Here is a 13513-nt window from a genome sequence, read left to right as displayed (position 1 = left end):
AAGCTAATCCCATTTAAAACAAGGCCAAAACAAGCCAATCCCTAAGAACCCCCAACACCATGTGACTCGATCCCCCCAGTGTGCAGTCTGGGACTATGGTGGGCCACTGTGCACCCCTGACTCTTCCCCGCTCCCCGCCACTTGCCCAGAGCTGATTAAAAACAAGCAACTCACAAGCCAATTAAACCAAAAACAAACCCAATTTCTATGTCCCCCCCCCCCCCCTTTGTCATGTCTGATCCAGACAAATTTTCTTACGAGTTAATTATGTCACCAACTTTTCCCTTGTTTTAATTTCCACTATCATAATCTGGCTATTTCTCTCCCAAGTCCTATAGTTCAGGTGGGTTTTTAAAAACAGACTATGCCTACTCCCAAATCTCAAATTGAATTACCAGCTAAAACATCTCCTGAAATTCAAATGTCATTGCAGAAGCAGTCTACAGCAGTGGTTCTCAACCAGGAGTCTGGGGGCCCCTAGAAGACCACAAGCAGGTTTCAGGGGGTCACCAAGCAGGACCAGTGTTGGGCCTGCTGGGGCCCAAGGCAGAAAGCTAAATCCCTGCAGGACTGAATCCCAGGGCCCTGGGGCTGAAGCCAAAGCTTGAGCAACTTGGCTCCACAGGGTCCGAGGCAATTGCCCTGCTTGCTACCCAATACCACCGGCCCTGTCTTTTATATGCAGAAAACCACTGTGGCACAGGTGAACTGTGGCATTTTTATAGCATGTTGGGGGGCCTCAGAAAAAGGTTGAAGTTTTCATTAAGTGGAAGAAATAAAGTCACTAATTTACAAATATTTTAGATAGCCCCATAAGATTTTGAACAATATTTCTGAATCTGAAGGTAGGCACCCAAAACCATATTTAGGCATGAAAAAAATAAGGTGATTTCCCCCCACCCTAAGGCGCTGATCAGCTTAGCTCCCATTAACATTTGACTTGTGGATGCTCAGCACCTCAAAAAAAATTGCTACTTATTTAAATACATAATTTTAGGTACCTTAATTAGCAGCACCTGTGCTCTTTCCTTATCACCAGTAGCAATTCAATATACTGGACTATTGTGTTTCAAAAAGAAAAATAGATAACTGCTACTGAAGATGGCAGATGTCTTGTAAGGCAGAGCAAAGAAAGATCATAGAGCAAGAGCTGACAGTTATTGTTGGCTAAAGACAGTCAGGACATTGTTGGTCTGGATTAGTAGTTATCTGAATTTTCCACTTTGGTTTTTCATTGCAGTTAATACTCTATTTATAAAGCAAGCAAATTTGAAATTAAAGTAGTCAGAATACAGACAGGACACAAAAGGTCATTTCTAGTCATATTTAATCAAAATCTTGCAATACTCCAGTTAGCACACTTAATCTGGGATTCAGATTGATCAATTGTTCCAAATTAATCTGGACCCAAACAGGAAGCTTATCTTCCATGTGCTGCTTAAAAAACGCAATAGGAAATCACATGCTAACTAGTTTATTCCATCAGCTGTTGCAAAAACAACCAAGCCTGCTTTTGCAACAATTCTTCGGCTAACTACATTTATCAGATTTAAGATCGAGAATGTCAAAAATCATAAAGGACTTACTTCCATGGGTGCTATAAAACAGATTTACTGTAGATAAAACACAGGAACAAGCCCCCCATGAGAAGATGCACTTGAGGGTTTGGGGTTCTGGTTTCCAAGAAAAAATTGGTTTATTAAGTGCTGTATTTTTCATAGCAAAATTGCACAGCACTCAAGTGAGAATGCAAAGAGATACAGGTAAAGTATACTGTACTTTGCAAGTTCACATCTTTCCAGTATCTACTTCCCCAAACTTAGTAATCAGCAGAAGTCTGACACCATATTTAATGCCTCTCTCATTTCTTTGAGGAAACTGCATCCCTTGGACAAGAATGATAAGTTAAGGTCCACCACCAAAAGGGTAGGGTTTTTTTAAATGGTCTATGGGCTCTGGCAAATTCTGATGTATGAACAGAGGAACAATCTTACAGTCCTTACTCAGACAAAAACTCCCATTTGAGTCAAGTGTAAGATGAAAATGTTTCCATTTATGTTCATTTTCCATTGTTTCAAAGTTACATCTCTGCAAGAATAGGAAGCAGTGCTCCTGGACATTTGTTTAGATTAGTCTGATCAACTCTCTTTGGCGAAAGAGGATACTACTAAACATAAGAGTCACCACAACTTTAAGCAGTAAAGAGACTGAAGAATCCGGGAAGTCTATCAGGCCTTCAAAGAGAAGTGTGGCTAATGGGAAAGACATCACTTTGACCTGGATGTGGATGATTTGCAAGTTTAGAACCGAAGACCATGGACTTTGTCTGCTCCTTACTGCTTAACAAGTTTCCAAGAGATTTTTGGCACTAGAAACTATATACAACAGAAGACATAAGACCTACCTGCCGAGAGGAAATGCACATACTTCACTGTAGTAAGAAAATTCTAAGAACAATTGATTTCACCTTCAACCAGGTTGCCAGTCACATCCTCTTTAGCAAAATGCAATGTTTTTTCCTTTAAGTGGATACTTCCTCAGAACCAGTTTCTGAAGACCTCTGATAGTCCTCTTTACAAGATTATGAAATAATTCTGATACTATTCAGCTTCATGCTTTGTAATTACATTGTTTTTGAATAAGTCACACTTTTGATCAGATTTTGCACACATTTTGATTTACTAAATGGGAGAGTGGAAAAAGTGTTTTTACTTGCCTGAACATCAAAATCTGGAAGAAGGCGAGTGATTGCCTGTGAAGAGAGATTTGTAACATATTAATGCAGATATGCATTGCAGCTGCAAAATTAGTCTGAATTAAATAAGTATACACTTATGTAAAGCTCCCAAATTTACCAAAGACCAAATTCAATAGCCCCCCTCCACCAAAATACAGTAAGACTTCCATTATCTTCAATGGGAGTTTTACTCAACAAGTGAAGAATTTAGCCCCAAGTATTTTACAGACACTAGTTATGCTTCAAGACATATACTTGCTTAATTTATAGAATGTATAGTGAAGTACAGAGAAGCTAATCATTAACCTAACAATGAATTAAGTCAGACTGAGAACCAAGAATAGAATCCAAGAATTGTAACTCCCATTCCTTGTTCTAGCAGCTAGGTAGCACTCTTGTAGGGCTTGCCTACCCTGGAAAGGGACATTCTGTTAGAACAGTGGTTCTCAGCCAGGGGTCTGAGGCCCCCTAGGGGGTTGCTAAGCAGGACCAGATGGGGCCTGGGGCAGAAAGCTAAAGCCCTGCCACCAAAGGCTGAAGCTAAAGCCTGAGCAATGTAGCATGGGTCCCAGGCAGTTGTGCTGCTCACTACCCCCTAACACCAGCCCCAGCCTTTATATGCAGAAAAACAGTTGTGGCACAAGTGGCCTATGGAGTTTTTAATAGTATGTTGGGGAGCCTCAAAAAGAGGCAGGTTGAGAACCCATGTTTGAACGAGCTGTGAAATGTTAGTGCATGTTTATGCAGCTGTTACTCATTTGTGAATTTCCACTGAAGTCAATGGGACTACTTGTCTGCATAAGGCAGGAGAGACTTAACCCTCAGCATAAACCAGGATAGTGATGCTTAACCCTGGTGTCCGCACAACATTAAACAAGCCATTAAAGGCCGCCCAACACAAAGTAGGCATACGGTACCACCCCCACCCCCCACCTGCAAGCTGAGAGGCTTTATAACCTCCTTATTGTCTTAAAGAGCTACATGTATGCCATCTTAAATATTTCTACATGCAATAAAAAATAGACAGTGTACATATTAGCTGCATATATTTTGAGAACAGGGAATTTAACTAGGAAGGAGATGGCAGCTGAGGATAATATGGATAAGAACAGCAGGACCTAGAACTTGATGAATATGAAGCTATACCAGGGAAAGGGCTGAAAAAAAATATATACATGCAAAAAGAACAAACTCAGACCCTGCAGGAGGCAATGAGGCCCCAGAAGACTAAAGCAGGATACTTTAGTGCAGTAAAGAATCCTGTGGCACCTTTTAGACTAACAGACTTTTGCAACATGAGCTTTCGTGGGTGAATACCCACTTCTTCGGATGCAGACTAACACGGCTACCCCTCTGATACTTTAGTGCAGTGGTTCTCAAACTTTTATACTGGTGACCCCTTTCAAAGGAGCTTGAGTGCAACCCCCCTCAAATATATAAAAAAGTGTTAAATTAAACATTATAAATGCTGACAGCTTGCCACTCCCCATGTAATAACCTCTGACCCCCTGAGGGGTCCCAACCCCCAGTTTGAGAACCCTTGCTTTAGTGACTAACATTTTGGTCTTGACCAACAGCATCATGATAGTTTATCTATTAGAAATATAAACAATGAGACCTCAATGGAATGATTGCTTTATCAGAAGTCTGAGTCTGGATTACAAGAGGGCTACAGAACCAAGGTATTTATACTGGTAGCTAGGCAATCTCATTGTGCAGTAAAATATAATGTAAAGTTTGTAATCCCAAAAAGCATCAGTGCTGCAGGGTGAGATGTTTTTGAAACCTCTGAGAGCTGGTCCTGTTAAAAAAAAAGTCCTACTATCTTGTAGGAAATGGGTTTTGTTTTGTTATAACCAAAAACAGTGTTATACATAGGAACAGATGTCATAGATGGCTCTAGAAATGTTAATGTTAGAAAGCATAGCTAATTCGTTCATTCACCACAGGGTTTTGTGGTACTCTAGAGCTAGAAAGGAGGTAAATATGCATCCAGAGAGCCTGTGTGTTATTTAGACTGTGTTTAGAACTAAGGTAGCATCTTGGGTCAGAGCATGTATTATAGTCCTCTTTGGCTCAATAAGAGGAATTTCTCATCTGCCCATGACAGAGATCCAGAGAGTTCTGCAGTGTTTTGTTAGAGATGTCAACACCTTTTAGAAATAATACATGCTTAAGGTGAGACTTCAGTGGTGAGACATTAAAGCTAAGTGCTTCTCCTCTTGCAAATATAACTGGGAATTTAAGTATGAAAAGAGGATCTTTATTTCTGAACAGATTACCTGCTCCTCTTACCCATATTCCAAATAGTTTTCAAGCAAGCATTTTTGGTAATAGAGAATAGAGAACTATTTTAACACAATTGAAACAAAATGGTTTGTGAGTGGATTTCCAAAGTTTTGAGGTGTGTAACTAAGCTTAATGAAGGTGGGTGGAAGAAAGTTAAAAATATAGGAATTAAGAGTTCTAGCATGGAAAATAGTGCAGAAAGCTGTGCAAGATTTACTGTTGCCAGGAGTTACAGCCACATGTTAACAAGACTCAGGGTATGTCTACACTGCAAAGTTGTAGACAAAACTTTTGTCTTTTACAGATATTTTAAAAAGTGCCCCCCCGCGAAAAAACAAAAATTTTGCTCAAGTGGCAGTGCGAATGCAGCTTTGTTGGCAGGAGCACTCTCCTGATGACAAAGCTAACGCTGCTCACAGGGTTGGAACAGTAGCGTAGCTGGGGGGGAAGCAGGGGGTGCAGCCGCTCCCCCTGAGGGCATTTCCAAAAAGCGGCACCTTTCTGTGCAGCCAGCACTGGGCTCCGGACTTGGAGTCCAGAGCCGGGTTTTGCATGTGGCTGCCGGCTGGCTCTCGGCTCCAGGTGGCCTCCATCCCCAGCTTGACTCACTCCTGGGCTGCAGGCAGTGGTGGCTGGTTGCCTGGCTTGGAAGAGGAAGAGGCTCCTGCCTGCCTGCAGCTGCCCAGCTTGTTAAGCTGAGTCCCGGCAGGGCTGGGCTCTGCCAAGAGGGGAAAGGGCAGCACCGCAGGCCCCCAGCGCGGCGGTGGGGGGTGCTGAGTAGCAGCTGGCTCATGGAGGCAACTCAGTGCTGCTGCAGGGTCACCCCGTCTGTCTGCCCTGCTCCTCCTTGCCCTGCAGCTTCTGTGCTGCCTGTTCCCCCGCTCACCTTGCAGCCTCTGCCTGGCAGGGACTTCAGACACACACACGCGCACACCACACTAGCTCTTGCTTTTCCCCACAGCTTGTATCTTGGCTTCCTGAGCCATTGCAGTCTTATATTTACATAGCTGACCTGGACGATGTAAGTCAGCTCTAGCTTTTAACACAAACATACGTAACGTGCAGATCACACAGAACATCAGTGACCCGATTTCCCCCCTCGTTATTAAGCAGGTCATGTTTTGGCATTTGTCTGCTGCAGGATAATTAAAATAAAATGCTTTCAATGTGATTCACATATTAAACCATTTCTGCTTTGCCAAAGCAAAGCAGAGTCTTTGTTATTAATGTATTATTGTGAATCACTTCAGAACAGGAGAAAATATGAATAGGGGAAGCTTTCAACATGGCACAGAAAAAAATAGATTTAACACTCTCCAAACAGAAATAGGGGACTTGCAGGTTTAAGGCACAGGGATGCTGGTTTTGGTTGCATATATTCCTGGAGGTTTTATCACATGACAATCTTTAATTAAAGATTAATATTTAATTCCTGGAGATTCTAGGACAATCCTTGAGGGTTGGCAACCCTAAAGATACTGGGCATAAGTCTGCCTTGTTTTTCAAAGGCTTTTAGGTGATTGATTACCTTTCAGTGTCAGAGACATGATTGATTAACAAGGAGAATTAAAAAACCTGGAACCAGAAGTTAATTATGCATGGTGGGAGAAGGGAATTGATGCCAATTTTTTGCCTCTAACTCACATCCTCACATGACCAATCCTGGACATGGAAAACAACTCCACTATACAGACTGTCTGAATTAATGCTAATCAATAAGGTCACCAACATCTGAGTGTGGGACAGAGAGAGCACACACGCAAGAGATAATCTGTGTTGCTAGCCCAAGTTCTCTGAAGCAATGAACTCATGTATAAATCATCTCATATGGTTAGCCCTTAACAGGTCCCATCTTGTAACTCCTTAACTGTACTGCTGATACAAAAATCAGTGACATGCATGGCCATAAGTGCAGCAGCACAAAAGATGTGCTGCCATGTATACCTAGGGCATTCATTTATCAGCAGTCAAGTGATAAAATTATACTAGTTTCCTAAAAAGAAACTTCCTTTTAATTGCACTCCCAAGCAGGCAGAGAGAGACCATTGGCAGGGACTCAAAGTGCAGGGATTCTGTACTAGGCAAAGTGAGACTCAAAGAACCAAAGAGCACCTCACTGTTATCTCTGCTCAAGTCAAATTGTTTAGTGGAATTTCTAGGGTGGGCAGTGTGGGGAAAAAATTGGAAAACATTTTTAAACGGGAAGTGGCCTGCCTACAACCATACTACCTTTGGCTGGCATCCTGTTAGCTCTCTCGACCGTAGCATGGTTTGGCCAAGTTCAGGACTTACAGGGGAGACCAACAAATGCCTAGCTTACAGTAGGTGCTGCTGAATATGGTGTTGGTTATTCTGTAGGTAAGTACTCTTCCATCTGACCCAATGTCCTGCACCGCAGCCTCCTTCCTGCCCCCACCTGAGCATTCTCTCCCAGCCTGTCCCCACTGGAAATAGGTCCTGCAGCGCTCGGTTCTGATCCGCATGGGGCTGATGGGGCCATGCGAAGGGTCACCTGGCCTGTATTAAGGTGTGCCCTTTGGGGCCCAAAGTCCTGCACCGAAGTGGTGCATTAGGACCCTGCTGCACATCAAGCATTTGACCAGCTCCAGCACTTGGGGGGGAGCCTGCCTGTCTGTGCTGATCAATGGGGGGTTTGCCATTGACTTCAATGGGGGAAGGGGCAGGATTTCACCCTTCCTGGTTTCCGAGCAGTGCCTGTGACTTACCACACAATGTCTTATGGTGCCAGGTCTCCCAACAATAACCTTTGTCCTCGATTTTTCATAGGGATATATCCTGGATGGCCTTGAAAAGCAGGTGATTCCCTTACTAATGCTAATGCCAAGCATTCAAAAAAAAACTCATGAGGCAAGCCCCCAAATATCACGAGATTGGCTTAAAAAATCCATGAGATTTTAAAATACAATTGGGGTTCTTTTTATTTGCCTTCTGGTTTTTGAGCTTTTAGGGTTTCTGTTTTCTAGCTTTGCCCCTCTCCCATGAGGGATAGTATCTTGTATTTGTTATTAATGATAGCTGAGATTCTCGTACTCACAGGCCTCTACAAGGTGAGGCTCTAAAGAATAATAAATGTTGCTAGATCAGTGCTTAATTCGTAATGAAAGGTGCCAGGGCTCAAGCAATTTTTTTTTTTAAACTTTCATAACTGACACAGCAAGACCAAAGGTACCAGGGCTATGAATTACCAAGCCTACAGGTGCTAGGACTCAGCCTTGGCAAACCCTTGCACAAATTAAGCAGCGCATGTACAGCTTAAATTGGTTAACAACCCTAACTTTCAGTACTCAGTGTTCCAAAAATGTTAGACTGCCAACTTGTCAGATGTCTTGTTTTTTAAAAAAAAAAAGACCCATGAATAAAAGCTACTTTAATGGAAATTACTACTTTGTCCAACCTCGAAGAGCTATGAGATCTTTGATCACCAATTCTCATAAAACTTGTACCGGTATCCATCATGCCTTTTTGGTGACTTTAGTATTACAAGCTATTATAAATAAAATGCATTTCATTGATTCATTTTAAAATGAAATTAGTAACTAGAAAAAAGTCAGTATTTTTTTTAAATCTGTGACAATTATTAACTACTGTAATCTGTCATTTACTTTCTAGAATCTAAAGTATAATCTAACGTTCTCCTGCGAAATGCCAGCTATGCAAACCCTTCTGTGGCTGGATCATTCTTGTGTTTTTATTTTAATACAAAATAAATGTGTAGTGTTAGAAGTATGTAATTAGTAATTTGATATGTCGGGTGGCACCTTTTTTTAATGTGTTCGCTCCCCCTGATGTTAGAACCTGGCTATGCCACTGGGCTGGAAGTATTTTGTTGGCAAAAGTGCAGACAAAGAGCATTTACACACTGACTTTCAGCAACAAGGCTGTTTGTTGCTAAAAGCTGCATGGTGTAGACAAGCCCCTAAGAAAGGCAAATTTGAGAGATCCATTCACAGGCAATAGCAAATTATTTGCTAAGAATGTATTCCCATTACAGCAACTTTCCACTCAGAAAAAGAGAAGGCAAAATTGTTTGCCTAGAATAGCACAGATTAACAGAACAATCTGGCCTATGTCTTTGAGACATTGGATCACTGGGATGAGATGTCCTAGGAATACTGGTGCTTTCCATCCAAGTATACAGGTGATCTATAATATTTAACAGAATGTGGAACCAGAGACAGTGTTAGCGCTATTCATGATTAGGATGGCCATGAAACTTAAATGCTGAGGACAAAAGAGTAAATTGAAAGATACTCCAATACATGGGGGAAGACTACTAACCTTAAAGTAGAACAGTGGTATAACAGAGAGTAAGGCTGTGGCTACACTTAGCACTTCAAAGCGCTGCCGCGGTAGTGCTGCCGTGGCAGTGCTTTGAAGCGCTAAGTGTAGTCAAAGCGCCAGCGCTGGGAGAAAGCTCTCCCAGCGCTGTCTGTACTCCACCTCCCTGTGGGGAATAACGGACAGCGCTGGGAGCCGCACTCCCAGCGCTGGGGCTTTGACTACACTGGCGCTTTGCAGCGCCGCAATTTGCAGCGCTGGAGAGGGTGTGTTTTCACACCCTGCTGCAGCACTGCAAATTTGTAAGTGTAGCCAAGCCCTAAGGGTGCATTTACACAGTTTTTGTGCTGTTTTAAAATGCTTCCATCAGTACAGCTTCTTTCTGTAAATTTATCAGTAAATATATACAAATATATAACTGCATCCACATTAGAGGATTGCACCAATGTAATTATCAGTTTCTAAACAGATAGTCAAAGTAGCATAAAAATTATGCAGACCAGCCCTAAGCATGAGGAATGGCTGAAAGGAAAAGAGAATGACAACCTTCCTTGCTCTGTGTGTCATAGCATCACTTGTATGACATTTTAATTTCCAACAACAAAGGAGGCAGGGACAAAAAAAAATTTGAGTATACATGGTTTTTTAATTAGAGGACTGGATAACATGGCCCAATCCTACTCTGATTATTTTCAGACAGATTAGCCCCCAGTGTTTCCATATACCCAACATTTGCTTTTTTCTGAAAGGATTAAGAACAATTTTTCATATGAAGAAAAAATGCAATTCAAGCAAGTTCCAGATTACAACATGTAACTGTTTAGTTAAAATTACCTCATCTTTCTCTACCAGAGGTTTCACCTCTGCGAGGTGAGCATCCTGGAGCTCTGTCGACATGGTTAGTAGCTGATATCTGCAAAGATCAAGAAAGCTTCAGCATATTTGTTATTTTATACAAAGGAGTTTTAAACAGATTGGGGGAGAGAGGGGGAAGGACCACTTCCCACCTCCTAGAGTCTCAGATTAAAAATTGTGACTCTCCTGGGAAGTACACACACCCCTTCCCCCAGCCCCACCTCCCTAGTTAGAATATGAAGGTTAAAAAAATCAATTAACACTGCACAGAAGTGAGGCAATGATTCTATAGCAAAAGATAGAATGTGTTCATGTCACTCCAGGGTGTATCTAAGTATATGCACAAGGAGTCAGAATCAAGGTTGCAAGGCAGGGGTAATTACTTCCGATATGTCCTAATCGGAATATTTTATTTTGTAATGCTAGTTGTCTGTCCATCCCCACCCCCCCAATTAGGCTTTCCCCATGTAGTTTTCTATATTTATGGGAGTGGGAGGGAACCAAATCTAGTACATGTATAAGCAATCCTGCTCATTAGCAGTTTTTGAATCTTGGACAGATTCACAGCATGGAACTCTACCACTTTAGCTAATGGAATAACCAGTAGCAAATGTAAACTTATTTCCTCCATGCAGACAGCCACAAGAGGGATGTAACACACTGCTATTTGCTCAACAGCAGAAGAAAGGTGGGAATCAGGATACTTGCATTCTGTTCCTGGTTCTGGGAAGGGACTGTCTCCTACTTTTGTTCTTAGAAGACAGCATAGCTAAGGATATGGATTTGGCACAGTCTTAAAAGGTAGTGTAGCTAAGTGGATACAATTCTGGATTTATTCCATTAGACTCCAAGTAATCTTAACACAACAGTGGTAAAGGTGCAATCTGAACTCAAGTCATCTGGTTCCCAGACCAGTACACCTAGGCTAATGTTTTTTGATGTGGGAAAATAGGCAGGTACAGGCAGTTTAAAACTTGACCCTGAGCAGTGGTGATGGGATTTCCAGAAAATGAAGAAGCAAGTGTTGAACAAGTTCAGCTGTGCAAATGCACAGCAAGTTTCTAGAATTTAGGAATCTGGATTATAATTATCCAAATTGGATGACTTTGGGGAATCTTACTATCCCCTATAAAAACTATCCCTCTGTCAAATTTCAGTTACATATTTTCTGCTCCAAACTCCTGATTAAATCATTTGTACTGTGGTAGCACCAGGAGAAAACCTCACTATACTAGATGCACTAGTCTGCCCCACCCTAAGGAGCTTTCAATCCAAGTATGATCAAGTGCTAGCAGCAGCAAGCACCCTGATCAGACATTTCTACAACATGATGACTGCAGGCCCAGTTGGAGGAAGTTAACCATTTTCTATTCAGGGATTAGAAGTAAGCCTGCGGGTTTGTCAGAGGTCATGGAAATCATGGATTCTGTAACTTTGTGACCTCTGCAACTTCTGCAGCAGCTGGTGCACCTGGCTCAGGGGCAGCTCAGGCAGTCCCTGCACCAGTCGCCCCAGCTGCTGCTGGGGCAGTCTTGGATCACTGTGACCCCCCCCCCCCCCAGCAGCAGCAGAGTTTGGGGTGAGGCAGGTTCTGGGTGGTGCTTACCTGGGGGGCTCCCCAGAAGTGGACATCCCCCTTGCTCAGCTCCTAGGCACAGAAGTGACTAAGCTGTTCTGGACAGAGGCAGCATGCAGAACGATGGCTTTGCAGCACCCATTGGCTGGGAACTGCAGCCAATGGCAGCTGCAGGGATGGTGCTTGCAGATGGAGGCAGCACACAAAAAACTGTGTGGAGATGCCTCTGCCTAGGAGCTCAGCAAGGGGGATGACACTGCTTCCAGGGAGCCCCCCGGTAAGTGCTGCCTAGAGCCCACCTCACCCCATCCTGTGCCCCAACCCCCTCCCACACCCAAAGTCTGCTGCTGCAGGGGACAGGGGGGAAGCACAGAGCCAGATAGGGAGCCCACTGCACCACCACCCCCACCTGTCAAGTTTTAGTCAGGGAAATATAGTAAAAGTCATGGACAGGTCATGAGCCATGAATTTGTTTATTGCCCATGACCTGTCCATGACTTACTAAAAATACCTGTGACTAAAACAGCCTTAATTATGAACACCTGGGTGGTAATTATTGGGCTAAGGATGTAATTGGGAGGACATAAGTAGAAGAAACAGGATGCTAAGAGTAACTGGGCTAAGGAGGAAGGCGGCATGGAAAGCTCCTGCTACAAGATGCTTATGTTATGTTCTGGGTGTAGAAGTGCAGAGGAATAAAGAAGATGCACATGGTGAAAGGGAAACAGGCTAGGCATGTTTATGACAGTGAGTCAACACCAAGTCTACAGTCTGACGTACTAAAGTTATTCAAAGTGGTCAGGAGACCAAAAAAATTATTAGCATGACTATTTTCCACCCAATCTTGTTCTCTAAAATGGATTTACCATTTTTGCTTAAGTTTTTCAGAAAAGTTTCAACCTGAGGTAGAGACTAGGAATAAAAAATTTCATCTAACACAATAGTGTCAGTTACAAGCAACGGCAAATGAAGGCAAGGGAAAGTGTTAGGAAACCTTGAACAGAAATCTATGCAATCCATAACACATAGTTGGCTACTGTTCACAATAAATGCACTACTTAAAAGCTAGAGATAATTCTCGTCTGATGGCCAAAAAAAATAGATCTAGCTAAAACTGGGATACTGTGAAATAAAGTTAACCTTTCACTGAATTCTACAATATGGACTGAAGAATGCAAAAACAAAACTGTCATGCTTTGCTACAAATCCATTAGTTTCAGTTCAAGTTCATAAAAGTAATGCAAGCATGTCTTCATGAAGGACTGTGAAAGGCAAGACTGCCTTTTCCCAGTATTAGGTGGGAACCACACCGCAACTTGTATTTTTGTGGTAGAAATACCTGTAAGTTTTTACATGGAATGGTTTAGGCTTCCAGGACGTTAGAACACAAAACAAAGGATTTTAAAAGCCATGCCAGAAAGAATACCTTAGATATCTTATGGCACTGAAATGATTGTTTTTACAATAGTTCAAAGTTGTTAACATAATGTTTAGTTAAAAACTAAAGCTAGGAAGTGCTGACCAACATGCTTCTCCACTACTTCTGTGAAGATCTAAAGAGAAAAAGCTTTGTGTGTAACAAGATTTGATCTCTGGAAATCTACTGGATCTTCAAATCATGCTTCTGCATTAGCACAGGCATTTCTGATTTAGTATGTTTTCCTTCTATCAATTAAGAGCACTTGAAAGATTTTCAACAAAAGCCAATATTCCTAATATAATTGGCATAGTATTGTGCTTCAGTCTTTGAACCAGTT

General features: G+C 42.2%; 1 protein-coding gene across 1 annotated transcript in view; it reads right to left on the bottom strand.

Moving 5' to 3' along the window:
• Nucleotides 1–13513, bottom strand: part of NDRG1 (N-myc downstream regulated 1) — a 55483-nt gene that overhangs the window by 32312 nt on the left and 9658 nt on the right. The window contains exons 2-3 of the mRNA XM_045003497.1: nucleotides 10160–10238; nucleotides 2717–2752 (exon numbers count right to left, since the gene is read on the bottom strand). Of these exons, the coding sequence (XP_044859432.1) occupies nucleotides 2717–2752; nucleotides 10160–10222 (99 nt within the window). The 5' untranslated portion in view covers nucleotides 10223–10238. The remainder of the gene's footprint in view (nucleotides 1–2716; nucleotides 2753–10159; nucleotides 10239–13513) is intronic.

This window comes from Mauremys mutica, chromosome 2 (assembly GCF_020497125.1).
Source record: "Mauremys mutica isolate MM-2020 ecotype Southern chromosome 2, ASM2049712v1, whole genome shotgun sequence".
NCBI classification, from domain to species: domain Eukaryota; kingdom Metazoa; phylum Chordata; order Testudines; family Geoemydidae; genus Mauremys; species Mauremys mutica.
Note: the sequence above shows the minus strand (reverse complement) of the source record. Positions and strands in the feature narration are given on the sequence as shown.